Source organism: Equus przewalskii, chromosome 9 (genome assembly GCF_037783145.1).
Source record: "Equus przewalskii isolate Varuska chromosome 9, EquPr2, whole genome shotgun sequence".
Classification (NCBI taxonomy): domain Eukaryota; kingdom Metazoa; phylum Chordata; class Mammalia; order Perissodactyla; family Equidae; genus Equus; species Equus przewalskii.
Window position 1 is genome coordinate 25,937,032 of NC_091839.1, and position 15,886 is coordinate 25,952,917.

The following is a 15,886-nucleotide window of genomic DNA, read 5'->3' on the forward strand; positions in this document are numbered from 1 at the left end:
CAACACCATCAGTGGGCCTCAGGAGCTGGGCTCCTGGGTGCTACACAAAGAAGGAAACGATGTGCAGCTGCTGTGTGAAGCCAGCAGCCTTAGCGGAAGCGGGCCATGAAGGCAGGTGTGGGGGGCGGTATGAGTGAGAGAAGTTAATAGGGGGAAGAGCCTATGAAAGGGGATGATTTGGTGATACCCAGATGTCAGCATTTCATGAACCACTAAAAAGAATTTTAAAACTAGAAAGCCCACACAGAAATTTGCTCCAAAAAGAACATCTCACAGACATCAACTATCATTTCCTCTCACCCACATTTCATAAAAGAAAGAACTTTTACCACCAAAGAAGGGAGAGGATGGCATCTCACAAGGGAGGGGCATCTTCTAAAGTGAGTAAGTTGAGCTTGATGAGGAACTTACTGCATTTGGCTGTATTTTCCTGACATTGAGAGGACAGAGATGTCATGAGTCTTAAATGAGTGGCCATCAACAGTGCCTGGAACAGACCCAACATGTACTCAGTGTCAGGAAACATTAGCTGTGGCCATTGATATTACTGGCTCCAATTTAAATGGATCTGCTTTTTATTTACCTTAAATAGATATATTCTAAAAGGGAATTGTTCATTGCTCTGGTAAATTGGAAAATCAGTTTGATTGGCTGCAAATGGAGAACTGCCCTCAAAACACAGCGATGAAATTGAAATAATAAAATCAAGTCCCAGCGAGCTCACGCTGCCTGCTGAATGCTGTGAGTCTAAAGCTGTTCTCTCATTAAAAAGAGAAATTATCCACAGCCAGGGCAGCATCAATGACCAAGTGCTGAACAGAGACTTCCTCTTGAAATCATTCAGGCAGAAAAGAGCAGGGAGAAAGGATCGTCTTTCTCAGGGAGATCATCCACGCCATGTGAAGACGTTTCTGGGCACTCTCCAGCAGAGGGGTGTGGCCTGGGCTTCAGGAAACAGGGAAGATCATGTAGACACCAGGAGCATTTTTACCGAGATTGTGTTGTTTAGGAAGATCCCCGGAAGGCGCTGATGGCAAATACCACCTGGAGGTCTGCCTGACTCAGCCGCTTTTCTGAGAACAGCCCATCACCCACGGCCCTGCTAACTAGGCTTTGGGGATAATTGCCTTAACCAGGCTGAGCTAGTCAGCCTCTCTCTTGTGGATTCCGGAATAAGGACCTCCAACTGAGGACAGAGTTGCTGGGCCCTGGGGTTAAGATTGTGTTCAGAAGGCATATTTCTTGTCTGATGTTTCCTGATGCAGACACAGGAAGACCAGGCAAAAGGATGTGAGACTAGAACACAGAAAACAGCAGGGGCCGTGGGTAGACACAGGAAGGCTCGAGAGGCGGTGCTTAGCAGCCACCCATGAGCAAAAGGTGGAAACAGGAAGGAAGCCTTGGGTTGTCCACATGGCAGAGAGGTGAGGTCTTACCAAGGAACGCCAGGAGTTCACAGTTCTCCATCATATCCTGCTACAGTGTCCTCTGGGGCAGGTCCAAATCCCCTTATTTCTCCCAGGTGAAGGACACAGTGATGTTCTTTAAGGTCACCAATGCCTGAAGAGTCAGAGGGTGCCAGTAGGCTTGGATTGTTGCATGAGATTAGAACCTATTGCTCAGTCACTGGGAAAGCTGTAGAGAGTACCACTGAATCACTGAGGCCTCCTGAAGAATTTCTATGTTGGCCTACTGAGGGAGGGCCACGTGGCCTCTGGACATAATGGAATTGTAGCTGAGATGCCTCTAACTGGGGAAGCAATTTCTGAGTGAAGTCTGCTACTGGGCCTCTGGATGGCTTCTACCCCCAACCCCGTGTCCCCATGCACTCACATTCAATCATCCAAACTGTGAGCCTCCAGGTTGTGCCAAGGTGTGCACCTGCACCCTATTCTGACCCCCATCAGTGCTTCATCAAGCCTGTAGAATGATGGGGAGAGTGGTTCTCTCCAAACCACACAGTCCCCGCATTGTCACACTCAGTACATGGAGACTGTGTGATTGTATGTGTGTGCATGTTGCAGAAATAAATGAAAACCATCACAAATGAGCACAAGCAAAAGCTATAGGCTATTTATTCACAGTTTGCTACAGCAAGACAGTCACCGTCGCTTGCTTTGGCAGACACTCAAAGGCAGACAGCAATATGGGAAAATTTGATGATGAAAGAAGAGAAAGCTTCAGGAACTCCCTGACGGAGGCCGTTAGCATGGGGAGGCTGGAGGCGGGCTAACTAGCAGCAACACATCCTATGTGATTAGCTAGGGGAACACATTTGGCTTGCTCTAGTTGGTCCAGAGTCAGAAGTGGGGCAGATTTTAGGAAGCTAACAACTATTCACCAAGTCCTGCCCGTTGTGGGTTGATTACTACAGAGGATGTGGGTCACAGATCTATTTTCATACATGGTCTGGCCATTGTCTGTGTGCATATTCAGTCTCCATGTATGCGCATGCAAGCCACACACCAGACCCTGGGGCATCCTTATCACCTGCCTGTCTCACAAATCTCTGTGCGGTATTGGTGCTTTCATGTGGCCACAACTCCTATGGTGTATCGGTACCTGTGCCTGTCTCACAGGTCCCTCGTGTGCTTTGCATATGCTGGCTGGGTGTCCCACGTATGTCACACTTGTTTTCTGTTGTGGATGTGGTAAATGCACGTGTGTGTACAGGCTGTGTTGAGGTGTCAGTTTCACATACCTGTTGCACAGGGTTCGAGATATGTTTGTCTCTAGGATATGCTGCAGTGACACGAAAATGCACTCTCCCACTCTCCTGGGGACATCTGCAACATATGGTAACTGAAATGCTTTTGTTTCCAGGCTGAGTTGCAGTGTTCTAGCAAAACACACTGTCACACTGCATGGGTTTCCAGGTGTGTCACTCTTACATATTTATCTACCAGGAGTAGACCTCAATCATCCATCTCATTACCATCCAGTGTACAGGAAATATGGGAGGGTCAAGCATGGTAAACAGCTTCAGACAGATGCAAAAAAACCCAAATCCAGAACATGGCAAATTCTGATGGACAAACGACTAAGCAACTTCAACAAACGACTGGTCCAAGAATTTAAAAATGAAGTGATATCTGTAAGTTAGTAGAGACTTACCAGATACATCTACTAAAAGTCATAGAGATTCATTTTGGGTCTGATTGCCTTAAAGAATAATCATATTTTTGGGAAAACTGAAAAAACCTGAGCACTGACAATATACTTTATGACACTTCAAATATTTTGTTTGAAAAAGTTATTAGGATTATGAAAGAGTCCTTATGTTTTGGAAATGCATTCTGAAGAGATTAGGCTTTGAATGACAAGATGTTGGGATTCTAAGTAAAACAATTCAGTAATGTGTGTGGTGACAGATGAAACAAGAATGGCCATGAATTGATCAATGATAACAGACTGGGGATGAGGCCACAGAGCTTTATAACACATTCCTTTCAAGCACATGTTTGAAAATATCCATTACAAAGGGTAGATGATGTCCTTTTATCAATTTTATGTTAGGAGGGATGGATTGAAAAGCACAGAGGAAATTTTTGGTTTCAGGGATTTAAGCATGTATCAAAACACAAATTGTACACTTTAAATATGCACAATTTATTATAAGACAATTATACTTCCATGAAGCTATTTTTAAAGTAAATGTAGTAAATACTCAAAAGTTGTCACTTCCAAATTATTTTAGTCTGTCTTACTCTTACATATCTTCCCGAGGTTATCGTGACCACTGCATCATGTGGTGGGAACAGAATACAATGCTGTGCTACTGCATGTCTCTTCCCAGCTCCAGGTTTAGTGACATCATTTTGGCAACTTAAAATTGGCCAGGATGCGAGTATATACACCACAGAAACTGACCAACACTACAAAACAGGGCTTGCTTATTTTACTGAATTTATACTGTGACTAGCACAAAAAATTGAGAAAATATTCTTATAGTATTCAAAAACAATACTTCTATTTAGCAAAGATGACATATCACTGCTGAAGAATGAGTGAAGTTCCAACAAATGTCTTTGTTATACATATGTCTTTTTATTTATTAATGAAAAGGAAAATATCAGCCAACATCCATTGAAAAATAAGCAAATGGCATTAAGTCATTAAAAAAGATATACAAGTGGCAAACACACAAAAAAATGCCCAATGTCATGAAGCATCACAGAACTGCACTTAAAATCACAGTGAGATGCCATTACACCCCTACTAAAACAGCTAAAATTAAAAAGACCAATGAATACCAAGTATTGGCAGAATGTGGAGAGACAGGAGCTCTCATGTACTATTGGTGCGAACATGGGTACAACCAGTTTAGATCAGAGTGTGGCAGTTTCTCAAATATTGAAACATTCACATACTCTGAAGTATTGGCACAAGAGAAATAAAACACATATCCACAGAAAGAATTGGATGCCTCTGTTCACTGCAGCTTTATTTCTAAAAGCAGCAAACTAGAAACAATGCAGCTGCCCATTAACAGATGAATGGATAAACAACAGTGGCATATGCATAGAGAACACTACTCAACAGTGAACTCTTCATACAAGCAACATTGATGAATCTCAAAATAATTATGCAGTGTGAAAAATATCAGAAAAAAAGAGTAAACACTTCATGATCCAATTCATGTAAAATTCTAGGCAATGCAAACTAATCTGTTATTAAAGAAAGGAAATCATTGGACTCCTGTAGGCCTAGGAAGGACAAGATTATAAAAGGGCACAAGGAAAATCACGGATGTGCTCATTATCGTGACTATGATGGTTTTATGGGTTTATAAGTAAGACGAATGTTTTCAAATTGTACACCTTAAATATGTGTAGATTACTGAATGTCAATTATGCCTCAATAAAGTTTCTAAAAAATAGTTCAAAATTAAAAAATCTAGATCTCTCACTCTTTTTGGAAACCAGAAGGTTTACTATCCCACTCCACTCTACTGTTAAGCCATCTCCACTCTATTTCTCCTTATTCCTGGGGAAGGACAGTCATGAATCAGCGCAGGAAATACTGGCGAGCACTGGAGGCTGTTCCAATCTGGGACAACAGACAACAGGACCACTGGCTGGATCATAAAAGCCACGTTCCTGGACAACAGGCCCTCCATTCTCTGTCCTCATGTCCCTGCCTTTACAGCAATGGACTTGAGGTAAACAGACTGGAAAGACAACTGGAATTCACAAAACCTTCAGATTATTTGTTCTAACAATGACTTCAGCTGCAGAAGATGCACAGTCTGGAGGTCCTGTGATTCCTCACAGCCACAGTCACTGGAAGATTTGTGGACGTACCTTCAGAAGGGGCACAGTCCATCTGGTTTGCTGCAGGCTCTTCACTGCCTATTAATCACACCCAGGATTTCAGTACCAATCATGGTTCACACCTGGTTCCTCTGGTCTGATGAGTGACATAGCCTACAGAAATATGGACATCAGGACACTTGGTTCCTTTGTAGAGCCTGGTGAAAAGCTTCCCCTCAACAGTGCTGGGCATTGTGTGACACCCCCCGGGGAACAAGAGAAGAAATTCATGCCATGCCCAAAGGCACTGGAGCTTGCCAAAGCAAGTGACCCCTCCTCAGGGTGACCTATGGTCTCACAATATATGGAGGCATCCAGGACACAAATCAGGACCACAAAGCAACGCATTGGTTCCTAGGTCTTGGGCAGCAATGCAAATTAGGACAAAACTAGAATGAGAACTACTCTCTCTCGTACTGTCCTTGCTGAGGCGCACACTCAGTTGAAGGCCCACAAAAGCCATCCATCCCTTCACACAAATGGAGCCCAATTCTGTTTTCTACCCACCAAAAACAGTGCCTGTAACCCCCAAGATTAAAGGTAGATTAAACAGTAAGAATTTTATTACAGCACAAACCAGAGGACGGTGAGGCAGACAGTCACCAGTTGATGACTTGGAGGCTGGAAAAATCAACAGGGGTCATGTGAGACCAACAATTTCCATGAAGAAGAAAAAGCCTTCCCTGCAAGCCTCCGGCAGAGCCCACCCTTAGCCCAAACTAGGTCATATTCATACTGAATCAATCAGAAAAAGGAAATTGCTGTAAAGGCACACGCTAGTCAAAATTTCCTTCAGGGACTGGGAGAGTGACAGCACAGAAGTCTGCTTTGCCTTAGCACATCGGGGTGACCAAGAAACACTGTGCAAGGTGGTAGAGTTGAGATGGCTTCTACCAGAGAGGCTGGCAGTCACGTAACTCTGGCAAGGGCCCGGGGAGTTTAGAGTGTGCAATGCAGCTCCTATAAACCTCATATATGTCTGAACTCCTGGGGAATTTCACCCCTCTGCATGTTTGGAAGTATGAGGTTCAACTTCAGGCAGATGGCTCCCTCACAAAAGCCATCTAGTGCCATTACAGTGAACAAGGAGACAGCACATTTCCTTCAGGTCTGAGGCCTTTCCCAAGTGTGGACTTTCTGGCACTAAATGTTAGATGTTGGAGTAAAGGATTTCCCATATTTCCTGCGTTCATAGGGCCTCTCCACGGTGTGAAATTTTCGGTGGAGATTGAGGCTGGAGCGTTGGCTAAAGGATCTGCCACATCTGCTGCATTCATAAGGCCTTTCTCCAGTGTGAACTACCTGGTGTTGAATGAGAACAGACTTTTGCCTAAAGGATTTCCCACACTGGCCACACTCATAAGGCCTGGCTCCAGTGTGAATACTGCAGTGCTGAATAAGGCTGGTGCTGCGACTAAAGGATTTTCCACATTCACCACACTTATAAGGCCTTTCTCCAGTATGAATTCTCTGGTGTTTAGTGAAGATGGCTCTTCTGCTAAAGGACTTCCCACACTGGCCACACTCAAAAGGCCGTGTTCTACTGTGAATTCGCTGGTGTTCAACAAGGCTGTAGCTTTGTCTGAAAGATTTCCCACATTCAGTGCACTCATAAGGCCTTTCTCCAGTGTGACTTCTGTTGTGCCGATCGAGTTTAGATTTGGATCCAAAGGCTTTCCCACATTCCCCGCACTCATAAAGCCTTTCACTAGTATGAACTCTCTGGTGTCTAATGAGAGTGGCTCTTTGACTAAAGGATTTCCCACACTGGACACACACATAAGGCCTTGCTGTGGTGTGAATTCTCCGGTGTTGAACAAGGGTGAAGCTTTGTCTAAAGAATTTCCCACATTCGTTGCACTCATAAGGCTTTTCCCCAGTATGAGTTCTCTGGTGCCGAACAAGATTGGATTTGCACCCAAAGGCTTTCTTACATTCCTCACATGCATAAGGCCTTTCTCCACTATGAATTCTGCAGTGTTCGATAAGGTTGGAGCATTGACTAAAGGATTTCCCACATTCACCACACTTATAAGGCCTTTCTCCAGTGTGCACTCTCTGGTGTATAATGAGGGTGGCTCTTTGCCTAAAAGATTTCCCACATTCACTGCACTCATAAGGTCTCTCCCCAGTGTGGACTCTCTGGAGCTGAACAAGTAAGTACTTACAGTGGAAGGCTTTCCCATATTTGCTAGACTCATAAACTTTTTTTCTAGTGGAGACTCTTGGGTGGTAAACAAGACTGTGTTTGTGGCTGGAAGCTTTCCCACATTCACGCAACTTGTAATGACTCTTTCCACCATGAAAGGCCTCTCCATGCTTGGTGATTTTGTTTGACTTCTCACCGTTGGGAATGATCTGGTGTTGGAGAAGGCCCATTGTGACCAGGAACTCCTCTTTAGTCTTTCTACAGGTGAAGGGATTCCCTGACACATGGAATATACAGCTCTTTACAAATGATGCTCTATCCACGTCCCTTTTCTCTGCATTGGAATGCTTCTGAGGCTGGTGTAGGTTTGCACATGCCCAAACCAAGTATGGTTTCTGCTCAGGTAGATCAGCCAGGTGCAAAATGTCTTTCAAGATTGGAACACACTTCTCACAGGGGTGAGCCTTCTGGGTGGCTGGACCTACCTTTGGAGTCCTGATCTGTGATAAAGCTTCTACAGAAACACTCTGCTCAAAAGGAGTCTCTTCATTCTCTGTTCCATGCCAACAAACTGAAAGAAAAAAAATACTGATGAGTCATGCTGACTATGGTATGAGAACATTAATCATTTTTTTTAACTTTCTGTATAATATGATGTTTTGATATCTTAAAAAACCTTGATGGCCAGTGAGACAGTAGACTTGAATAACACTATAGACCAAATGGGCCTAACAGACATATATAGAACATTCCATCAAACAGCAGCAGAATACACACTCTACTCAAGGGCATAGGGAAAATTCTCAAGGATAGATCATATGGTAGACTACAAAACAAGTCTTACCAAATTTAAGAAAACTGAAATCATATCAAGTATCTTTTCTGACCAAAATGTGATGAAAATAGAAATTAGTAACAGGAGAATTGGAAAATTCACAAATATGTGGAAATTAAACAACACATTCTTAAACAACCAATGAGTCAAAGGTGAAATCAAAAGGGAAATCAAAAAATATCTTGAGAAAAATGAAAATGGAAACACAATACACAAAACTTATGGGATCTAGCAAAAGCAGTCCTAAGAGGGAAGGTTATAGCAGATACATATCTACATTAAGAAAAAAAAGAAAAATCTTAAATAAGCACCCTACCTTCACACCTCAGGGAACTAGAAGAAGAACAGACTAAGGTCGATGTTAGCAGAAGGAAGGAAATAAAGATCAAAGCAGAAATAGAAAGAGACTAGAAAAACAATAGAAAAGATCAAAACTAAGAGTTCTTTTTAAAAGATAAAATTGACAAAGCTTTAGTTAGAGTAAGCAAAAAAAAAGAGAGAAGACTCAAACAAATAAAATTATAAATGAAAGAGGGGACATTAAAATTATTACCACAGAAATATAAGAATCATAAGAGACTACTATAAACAATTGCACACCAACAAATTGGATAACCTAGAAGAAAAAATGGATAAATTCCTAGAAACAACCAACCTACTGAGACCTAGTCATGATGAAGTAGAAAATCTGAACAGACTAAAAATGAGTAAGGACATTGAAGCAGTAATCAAAAACCTCCCAAAAAAGAAAATCCAAGGATTTGATGGCTTCACTGGTGAATTCTATGAAACCTTCAACAGCAATCCTCCTCCAAAAAGTTGAAAAGGAAGGAACACATCTAAAATCCTTTTACAAGGCCAGTGTTACTCTCATACCAAAGCAAGATAAGAACACTACAACACAAGAAAATTACAGACCAATATCCCTGACGAACATATATGCAAAAATCCTCAACAAAATACTACTAAACCAAATTCAACAGCACAATAAAAGGATCATACACCATGTTGAACCAGGATTTATCCCTGAGATGAAAAGATATTTCCACAAACGCAATAAATGTGATACACCACATTAACAGAATGAAGGATAAAAATCATAAGATTGTCTCAATAAATACAGGAAAAGCACGTGACGAAATTCAACATCCTTTCATGATTAAAACTCTCAATAAATACATATAGAAGGAACATATTTCAATATAATATAGTCTATATATGAGAAGCCCACAGCCAACATCATACTCAATGGTGAAAAGTTCAAAACTTTTTCACTAAGATCAGGAACAAGGCAAGGATGACCAGTCTTGCCACTTCTATTCAACACAGTACTGGAAGTCCTAACTAGAGAAATTGGGCAAGAAAAAGACACAAAAGGCATCCAAACCAGAAAGGAAAAGTAAAATTACCTGTTTGTGTATAACATAATCTTATATACAGTAAACCCTAACAACTACACCAAAAACCTGTTAGAATAAATGAATTCAGTAAAGTTTCAGGATACAAAATCAACATATAAAAATCAGTTGTATTTTTATACACTAACAACAAACTATGCAAAAAGGAAATTAAGAAACAATCCTTTGTACAATAGCATCAAAAAAGAATAAAATACTTAGGAGTAAATCTAACCAAGGAGGGTGAAAGATCTGTACACTGAAAACTATAAAACATCGATGAAAGAAATTAAAGATGACACACATAAATGGAAAGATACCCTCCATTCATGGACTGGAAGAATTAATATTCTTAATTAATGTCAATACTACCCAAAGCGTTCTACAGATTCAATGCAATCTTGTTAAAAATTCCAATGGCATATTTCACAGAAGTAGAAAAAACAATCCTAAAATTCATATGGAACCACAAAACACCCTGAATAGCCAAGGTATTCCTGAGCAAGAAGAACAAAGCCAGAAGCATTGCACTTCATGGTTTTAAATTATGTCACAAAGCTACAGTAATCAAAACAGTGTGGTACTGGCATAAAAACAGACACATAGACCAATGGAACAGAATAGAAAACACAGAAATAAACCCATGAATATACAGTCAACTAAACTTTGAGAAGGGGCCAAGAATACAAAGTGAGAAACAGTGGCTTGTTTGACAAATGGTGCTGGGAAAACTGGATGTCCACATGCAAAAAAATGAAAGTGGACCTTTATCTTACACCATACACAAAAATCAACTCAAAACGGATTAAAAATTCAAATATAAGACCTAAAACCATAAAATTCCTAGAAGAAAACATAGGGGAAAAGCTCCTTGACATTGGTCTTGGCAACGAATTTTTGGATATGACAACAAAAGCAAAAATAAATAATTGGGACTACATCAAACTAAAAGCTTCTCTACAGCAAAGGAAATAATCAACAACTTTATTGAAATGAAAAGACAACCTACAGAACGGGAGAAAATATTTGCAAACCATGTATCTGATAGGGGTTAATAGCCAAACTATATAAGGAATTCATACTACTCAATAGCAAAAAAACAAGTAATCCAATTAAAAAATGGGCAAAGGACCTGAATAGACATTTCTCCAAAGATATACAAATGGCCAACAGGTATATGGAAAGGTGCTTACCATTACTAATCATCAGGGAAATGCAAATCAAAACCACAATGAGATATCACCTCACGCCTGTTAGGATGGCTATTATTAAAAGAAAAAAACAAAGGATAACAAATGTAGGCAAGGATGTGGAGAAAACGGAAACTTAGTACACTTTTGGTAGGAATGTAAATTGGTACAGCCATTATGGACCACAGTATGGAGATTGCTCAAAAAATTAAAAACAGAACTATTATATGATCCAGCAATCCCATTTTGGGGTATTTATCCACAGGAATTTAAATCAAGTTCGCCAAGAGATACCAGCACTCTCACGGTCATGACAGCATTATCACAAAGCCAAGATACAGAAAAACCTTAACGGCCACCGACAGTTGAATGGATAAAGAAAACGTCATATATACGTACAATGAAATACTATTCAGCCATGAGAAAGAAGGAAATCCTGCTATTTCCTTCTTGGATGGATCTTGAGGGCACTAAGTTAAGTGAAATGAGCCAGACACAGAAAGACAAATACTGTATGATCTCACTTATACGTGGAATCTAAAACAGTCAAACTCATAGTAGCAAATAGTAGAATGGTGCTTGCCCAGGGCTGGGGGAAGGGGAAAACGGGAAGGTGGTGGTTGAAGGGTACAAAGTTTCAATTAGCAAGATGATAAGTTCTGGAGATCTGCTACACAGCAGGGTCTACAGCCAACAATACTGTAATGCACAGTCAACATTGGCTACAAGGCGAAATCTTATGTTAAGTATTCTTACCACACCTACCTAATTTATTAAAAATTAATACTGATAATAATAAACGGTAGAAATAATAAATATTAAATGGGAGGAAACTCTGGGAGGCGATGGATATGTTTAGGCCTTGATGGTGATGATGGTTTCAAGGGTATATACTTATCCCCAAACCCACTGAGTTGTATACATGAAATATGTACAGCTTTTTACATGTTAATCATTCCTCAATAAAGCAGTTTAAACATAAAAAAATAAATAAATAAATAACCTTAAACATTTACTAAAAGGCACCAAAGGCCAAACTTCATAAACATAATCATTAGTGGGGCTCAAATTATACCTGGGGATCCCGCTCCTTTTACTCACCGTACCCCCATACTGCTAGAAAAGTAACCAAATATAAAACAGAGAAAAACAGATATGCCTCACTTGAACTGTAGCCTTTCCTAAATTTCCCAATGTCATAGCACCCACTACCCGAAAATATCCCATACTGAGCACAGATGCTCTAACATGATGATGATAAATTTAAATTAACATAAGTCTTTGACACAAACTGACTTCATAAGACAGCACCCCATAGGCTACTCAGTAAAAACAGTTAATACAGCCCAATGTAAGTTAAAACAGGGCCTTCAAGGATTAAAACTTATTATATAAAATCTAATAAATAAAGGGGTGATTATCCTCACTGCTTCCCCATTCTATAGCCCAATCGTGCCTGTTCTTAAATCTGGAAAAACTAAAGGGTGCCTCATGGACTACAACCCGCATGCTGTGGCCCTATCCATCAGGACTTGATACCCAATGTCAATATTATTAAAACGACTAACTCAATCAGAACTTGCAACACAAAGTGCCATGCATACTTTCCTCCTGCCAGTGAGAGCACAAACAAGGAGAGATGCATCAGGCTGACTGCCAGACGCCTGAATCTCAGGCCCTCTCCTGCACACCTTGGGGCAAAAGGACTTCTGGCTGCTCAGGGCAGCGCACACAGCTCAGCACTGGCATCCATAGCACACAAGAATAGGAAGTGGGGAAGTTAGCAGAGCCCACAGTCCAGCTGTGGCAAGAACAGAGCTGCCTCTGGGGGAAAAGAGGACAGAGAGGGACCAGGTCACTGGGGTGGGTGAAGGGCCTTACCCAGAGAGGCTATAAGTGCAAAGTTCTCCAGCACTGTGTCGTGGTACAGGCGTCTCTGAGCCTCATCTAGGATCCCCCACTCCTCCTGGGAGAAGTCGATGGCCACGTCCTCAAAGGTCACACAGTCCTGCCATGATGCGGACAGATCATTCCATGATCAACTTCTCTCCTAGGACCCCAAGTTCCTCTACCCACACATCCAACCTCTGCTCACCCTCCTCCCAAAATCCCCACCTTAGAGGAAATATTGGCCCTGGTGCCACAGATGCCTGCCCTCCTTTCACGGCATCATGACTAGCGTGTCTGCTCATAGTAACGACAGGCAGGTGGGCAGGGAGAAACCATCTAACAGTGGGCCTGGCACTAGGGTGTATGGCCCACTGTAGGCAATTCTTCTGGAGTCCCCCAGATTATGCCTCTCAGACACAACCAAATGTGGGCTCGCCCTTCACTCTTACGTCCTCAATGTTATGGCCATAGGTCCTTCAGTTCACACTCTTTCTCCTTGTCACTCTATCTACCACACCTCTCTCTCAGTCTCACTCCAGCAGCCACTTCTACCCTTCTGCCCACACCACAGGCATCTCCCCGGCCTCCCCAATGTTACTCAGCACATGTCATCCAGACGGTGCTGGTAAATTCAAACTGGATCCAGTACTACCCAGACCACTGATGATCCCAACTGGCAGAAGGAACGAAACCTGCTCTGAAGGCCTCCCTGCCCAATTCTTCTCCTTGCTTCAATCTCAGCCACTGAGAACCACCTGCAGATCACAGACACCCATGGCTCTCTTCCACTTGTGCTGCACTTGATGTCCCCTCAGCAGTCACAGGCTCCCTTTCTCCATCTAATCATCATTCAAAGCCCAGCCCTAGAGGTCCTCCACCCCAGGCCCAGTGACTTACCCAGATGGTGAATTGCGCTCCTGTGCTAAATTGCCAGTCTGACTGAAACACCCCAGACACACCAAGATCACAACAAAATCCTGGAGAGCCCACAGAGCAGTGAATAAGCACTAATCCTGGCCTCACTGTCATCTTGTCTCGATTACTCTGCATTCCTCTCATGCCTACACTTCCCATGGAAGCCTTGGCCACCTGACAGATCATCTCCTCTCCTACGGCCTTCCCACAGCCACTTCTCTCGCTCAGCTGTGTTTGTGATGCCCACCAGCCCACCCAGGGACCCAAGCATGAGACCCTAACCCTAACCCCACCTTCCCCTTGCTGGGCTGCTAATACCATTACCATGATGACCATGATCCCCCCCTAACTGTGACCCACAGCTACACCCCAGCGCAGACAGTGGCCACCACCTTTCGGATGCGTCCATACAGAACCCCTCCTCGGAGTTCCAGACCTGTGTGGCCACCCACTAATTGTTCTCTGAAACATCTCAGACTCTTAACATAGCCAAAAACAAAACTGATATCCTCAAGGAAAATTAACCTTACTACCAACTTTAATATACTGGTTAATGAAGTTTCCATCCTTCCAGCTGCTAAACCCCAAAACTTTGAAGTCACCATTGGCCTCCACCTTTCTCTGCTTCATCCTCAAAATCTGAAATTCTAGGTGGGCCTAATTAAAAAACTGATCCAGAATCCAACCAGTTCTCCCACCTCGAGGACCACCACCCTGGTGCAACCACCAACACCCACCTGAAGTACTGCAGTTACCTCTTCCGTGTTATTCCTGTTGCCTCCCCACGCCCCCAGACTGCTCTCCATGCTGCAGCCACAGAGAGCCTGCCGAGACCTGGGTCAGATCACTGTCTCCCACCCCCAACCTCCTATTTGTCCCATCACCTCCAGAAGAGACACCCAACTTCCCCTGGAGCCATTCCAGGCCTGACACCTTCCCATCTGCTCTCAGTTCTCCTTTCTTTCTCAGGAGTCAGGAGACAGGAAAACTGCAGTCCCCTGAACAAGCTCAGTCTCAACTCCCAGCATTAGCACGTTCCGGTATCTCTGTCTGGAACAATCTTTTAAATCTCCTTGTACTGGCCGCCCGCAATAGAAACCATTCCATATAACCTCCAGCCTGGATTTACCACCCTGGCTTTGGGTTTCTGCAGGGTCTCCAGGCCCAAGGACTGGAAGAGCGGCAGGTGAAGAGTCCCAGGACACAAGCCCAGAGACAAAGGGTGGGGTCAGGACCACTGAGGGCCTGGAACACCTCCACTCACTCACCTGCGTACAGTCCGTAAGTACTTCCGTAGTCACCGGGATCTGTGGGAGGGGAGAGGTCATTGGAGGGATGTGACCAGGTCAGGGCCCCACCGGCTCAGGCCTCCCTGTATCCCTGCCCAACCCTGGAGCCAGGTGACCTGGGATGACGGCATTATCTTTGAGCCTCAGTCCTCAGTGCTGACTCTTACAGCTGGGTGACCCTGGACAAGGACTCAATCTCCCCGTGCCTCAGTGTTATCATCCCCTTTCCAGCCTGTTCTAACTCTGAGCAACTTTGAGAGGTGTGAAAGTCTAACTCAGATGATGTGCATCTTCTATTCACACCCCTCCACGGCTACCAGAGGTTGAAAGTAAAACTCCTCACTCTGCCGTTCCAGGAGCGAATGTTTCTGGGTCAGTAGCCCCTCCACGACTTTACACAAACAGGTCCCGCTGCCTGTCACACCTCATCATACTGGCTTTCAGAGATGGGGACCCCTCCCACGAGCGCCTCCCCGGCCCGGCCCTGGGGCCTGGGCGGCAGGCCCGGGAGCAGCGCCCGCCCGAGGGCTGGAGCTCGGCCTGCGCTGCGGGCGGGGCGGGCCGGAGCCGAGCGCTCACCTGAGCCGGCTCCCTCCGCGCGGCCGCCGCCATCGGCCTCGGGGGCGAAGCGGGGTCCTAAGTGGCTGACGACAGAGCCAGGGCCCGCTCACGGCGGCCATCCACGGCCGCCGACCCTCAGACCAGCCGCTGTGCAGTGGGGACCACCCCTCTCCCAGCCCTTTCTTAGTCTGGTCACCAGAAGCTCGACGCCGAGCCCCTAAAAGACTGAGATCGCCGCTGACTGGAGGGCAAAGTGTCAGCCACCACAGCGATGCCTTAAGTCCCGCCCCGAGCCTACGGTCCCAAAGCGGAAACGCCCTGTTTTCCGGGCGTTCATTGGCTGCACTC

The 15,886-nt window shown here is 43.9% G+C and overlaps 1 protein-coding gene across 4 annotated transcripts in view; it reads right to left on the bottom strand.

Annotated features, from left to right (window-relative positions):
• Positions 1-15,886, bottom strand: part of LOC103553614 (zinc finger protein 550) — a 33,435-nt gene extending 17,549 nt beyond the window's left edge. For 2 of the 4 annotated variants that reach the window (XM_070633512.1, XM_070633513.1), the window contains exons 1-4: positions 15,557-15,847; positions 14,957-14,995; positions 12,765-12,891; positions 7,947-8,032 (exon numbers count right to left, since the gene is read on the bottom strand). In XM_070633512.1, coding sequence (XP_070489613.1) covers positions 7,947-8,032; positions 12,765-12,891; positions 14,957-14,995; positions 15,557-15,589 — 285 coding nt within the window. In that variant the 5' untranslated portion in view covers positions 15,590-15,847. Of the gene's footprint in view, positions 1-2,051; positions 8,033-12,764; positions 12,892-14,956; positions 14,996-15,556 lie in introns of those variants that run through there. The other 2 variants (XM_070633508.1, XM_070633514.1) reach the window with 2 other exon arrangements.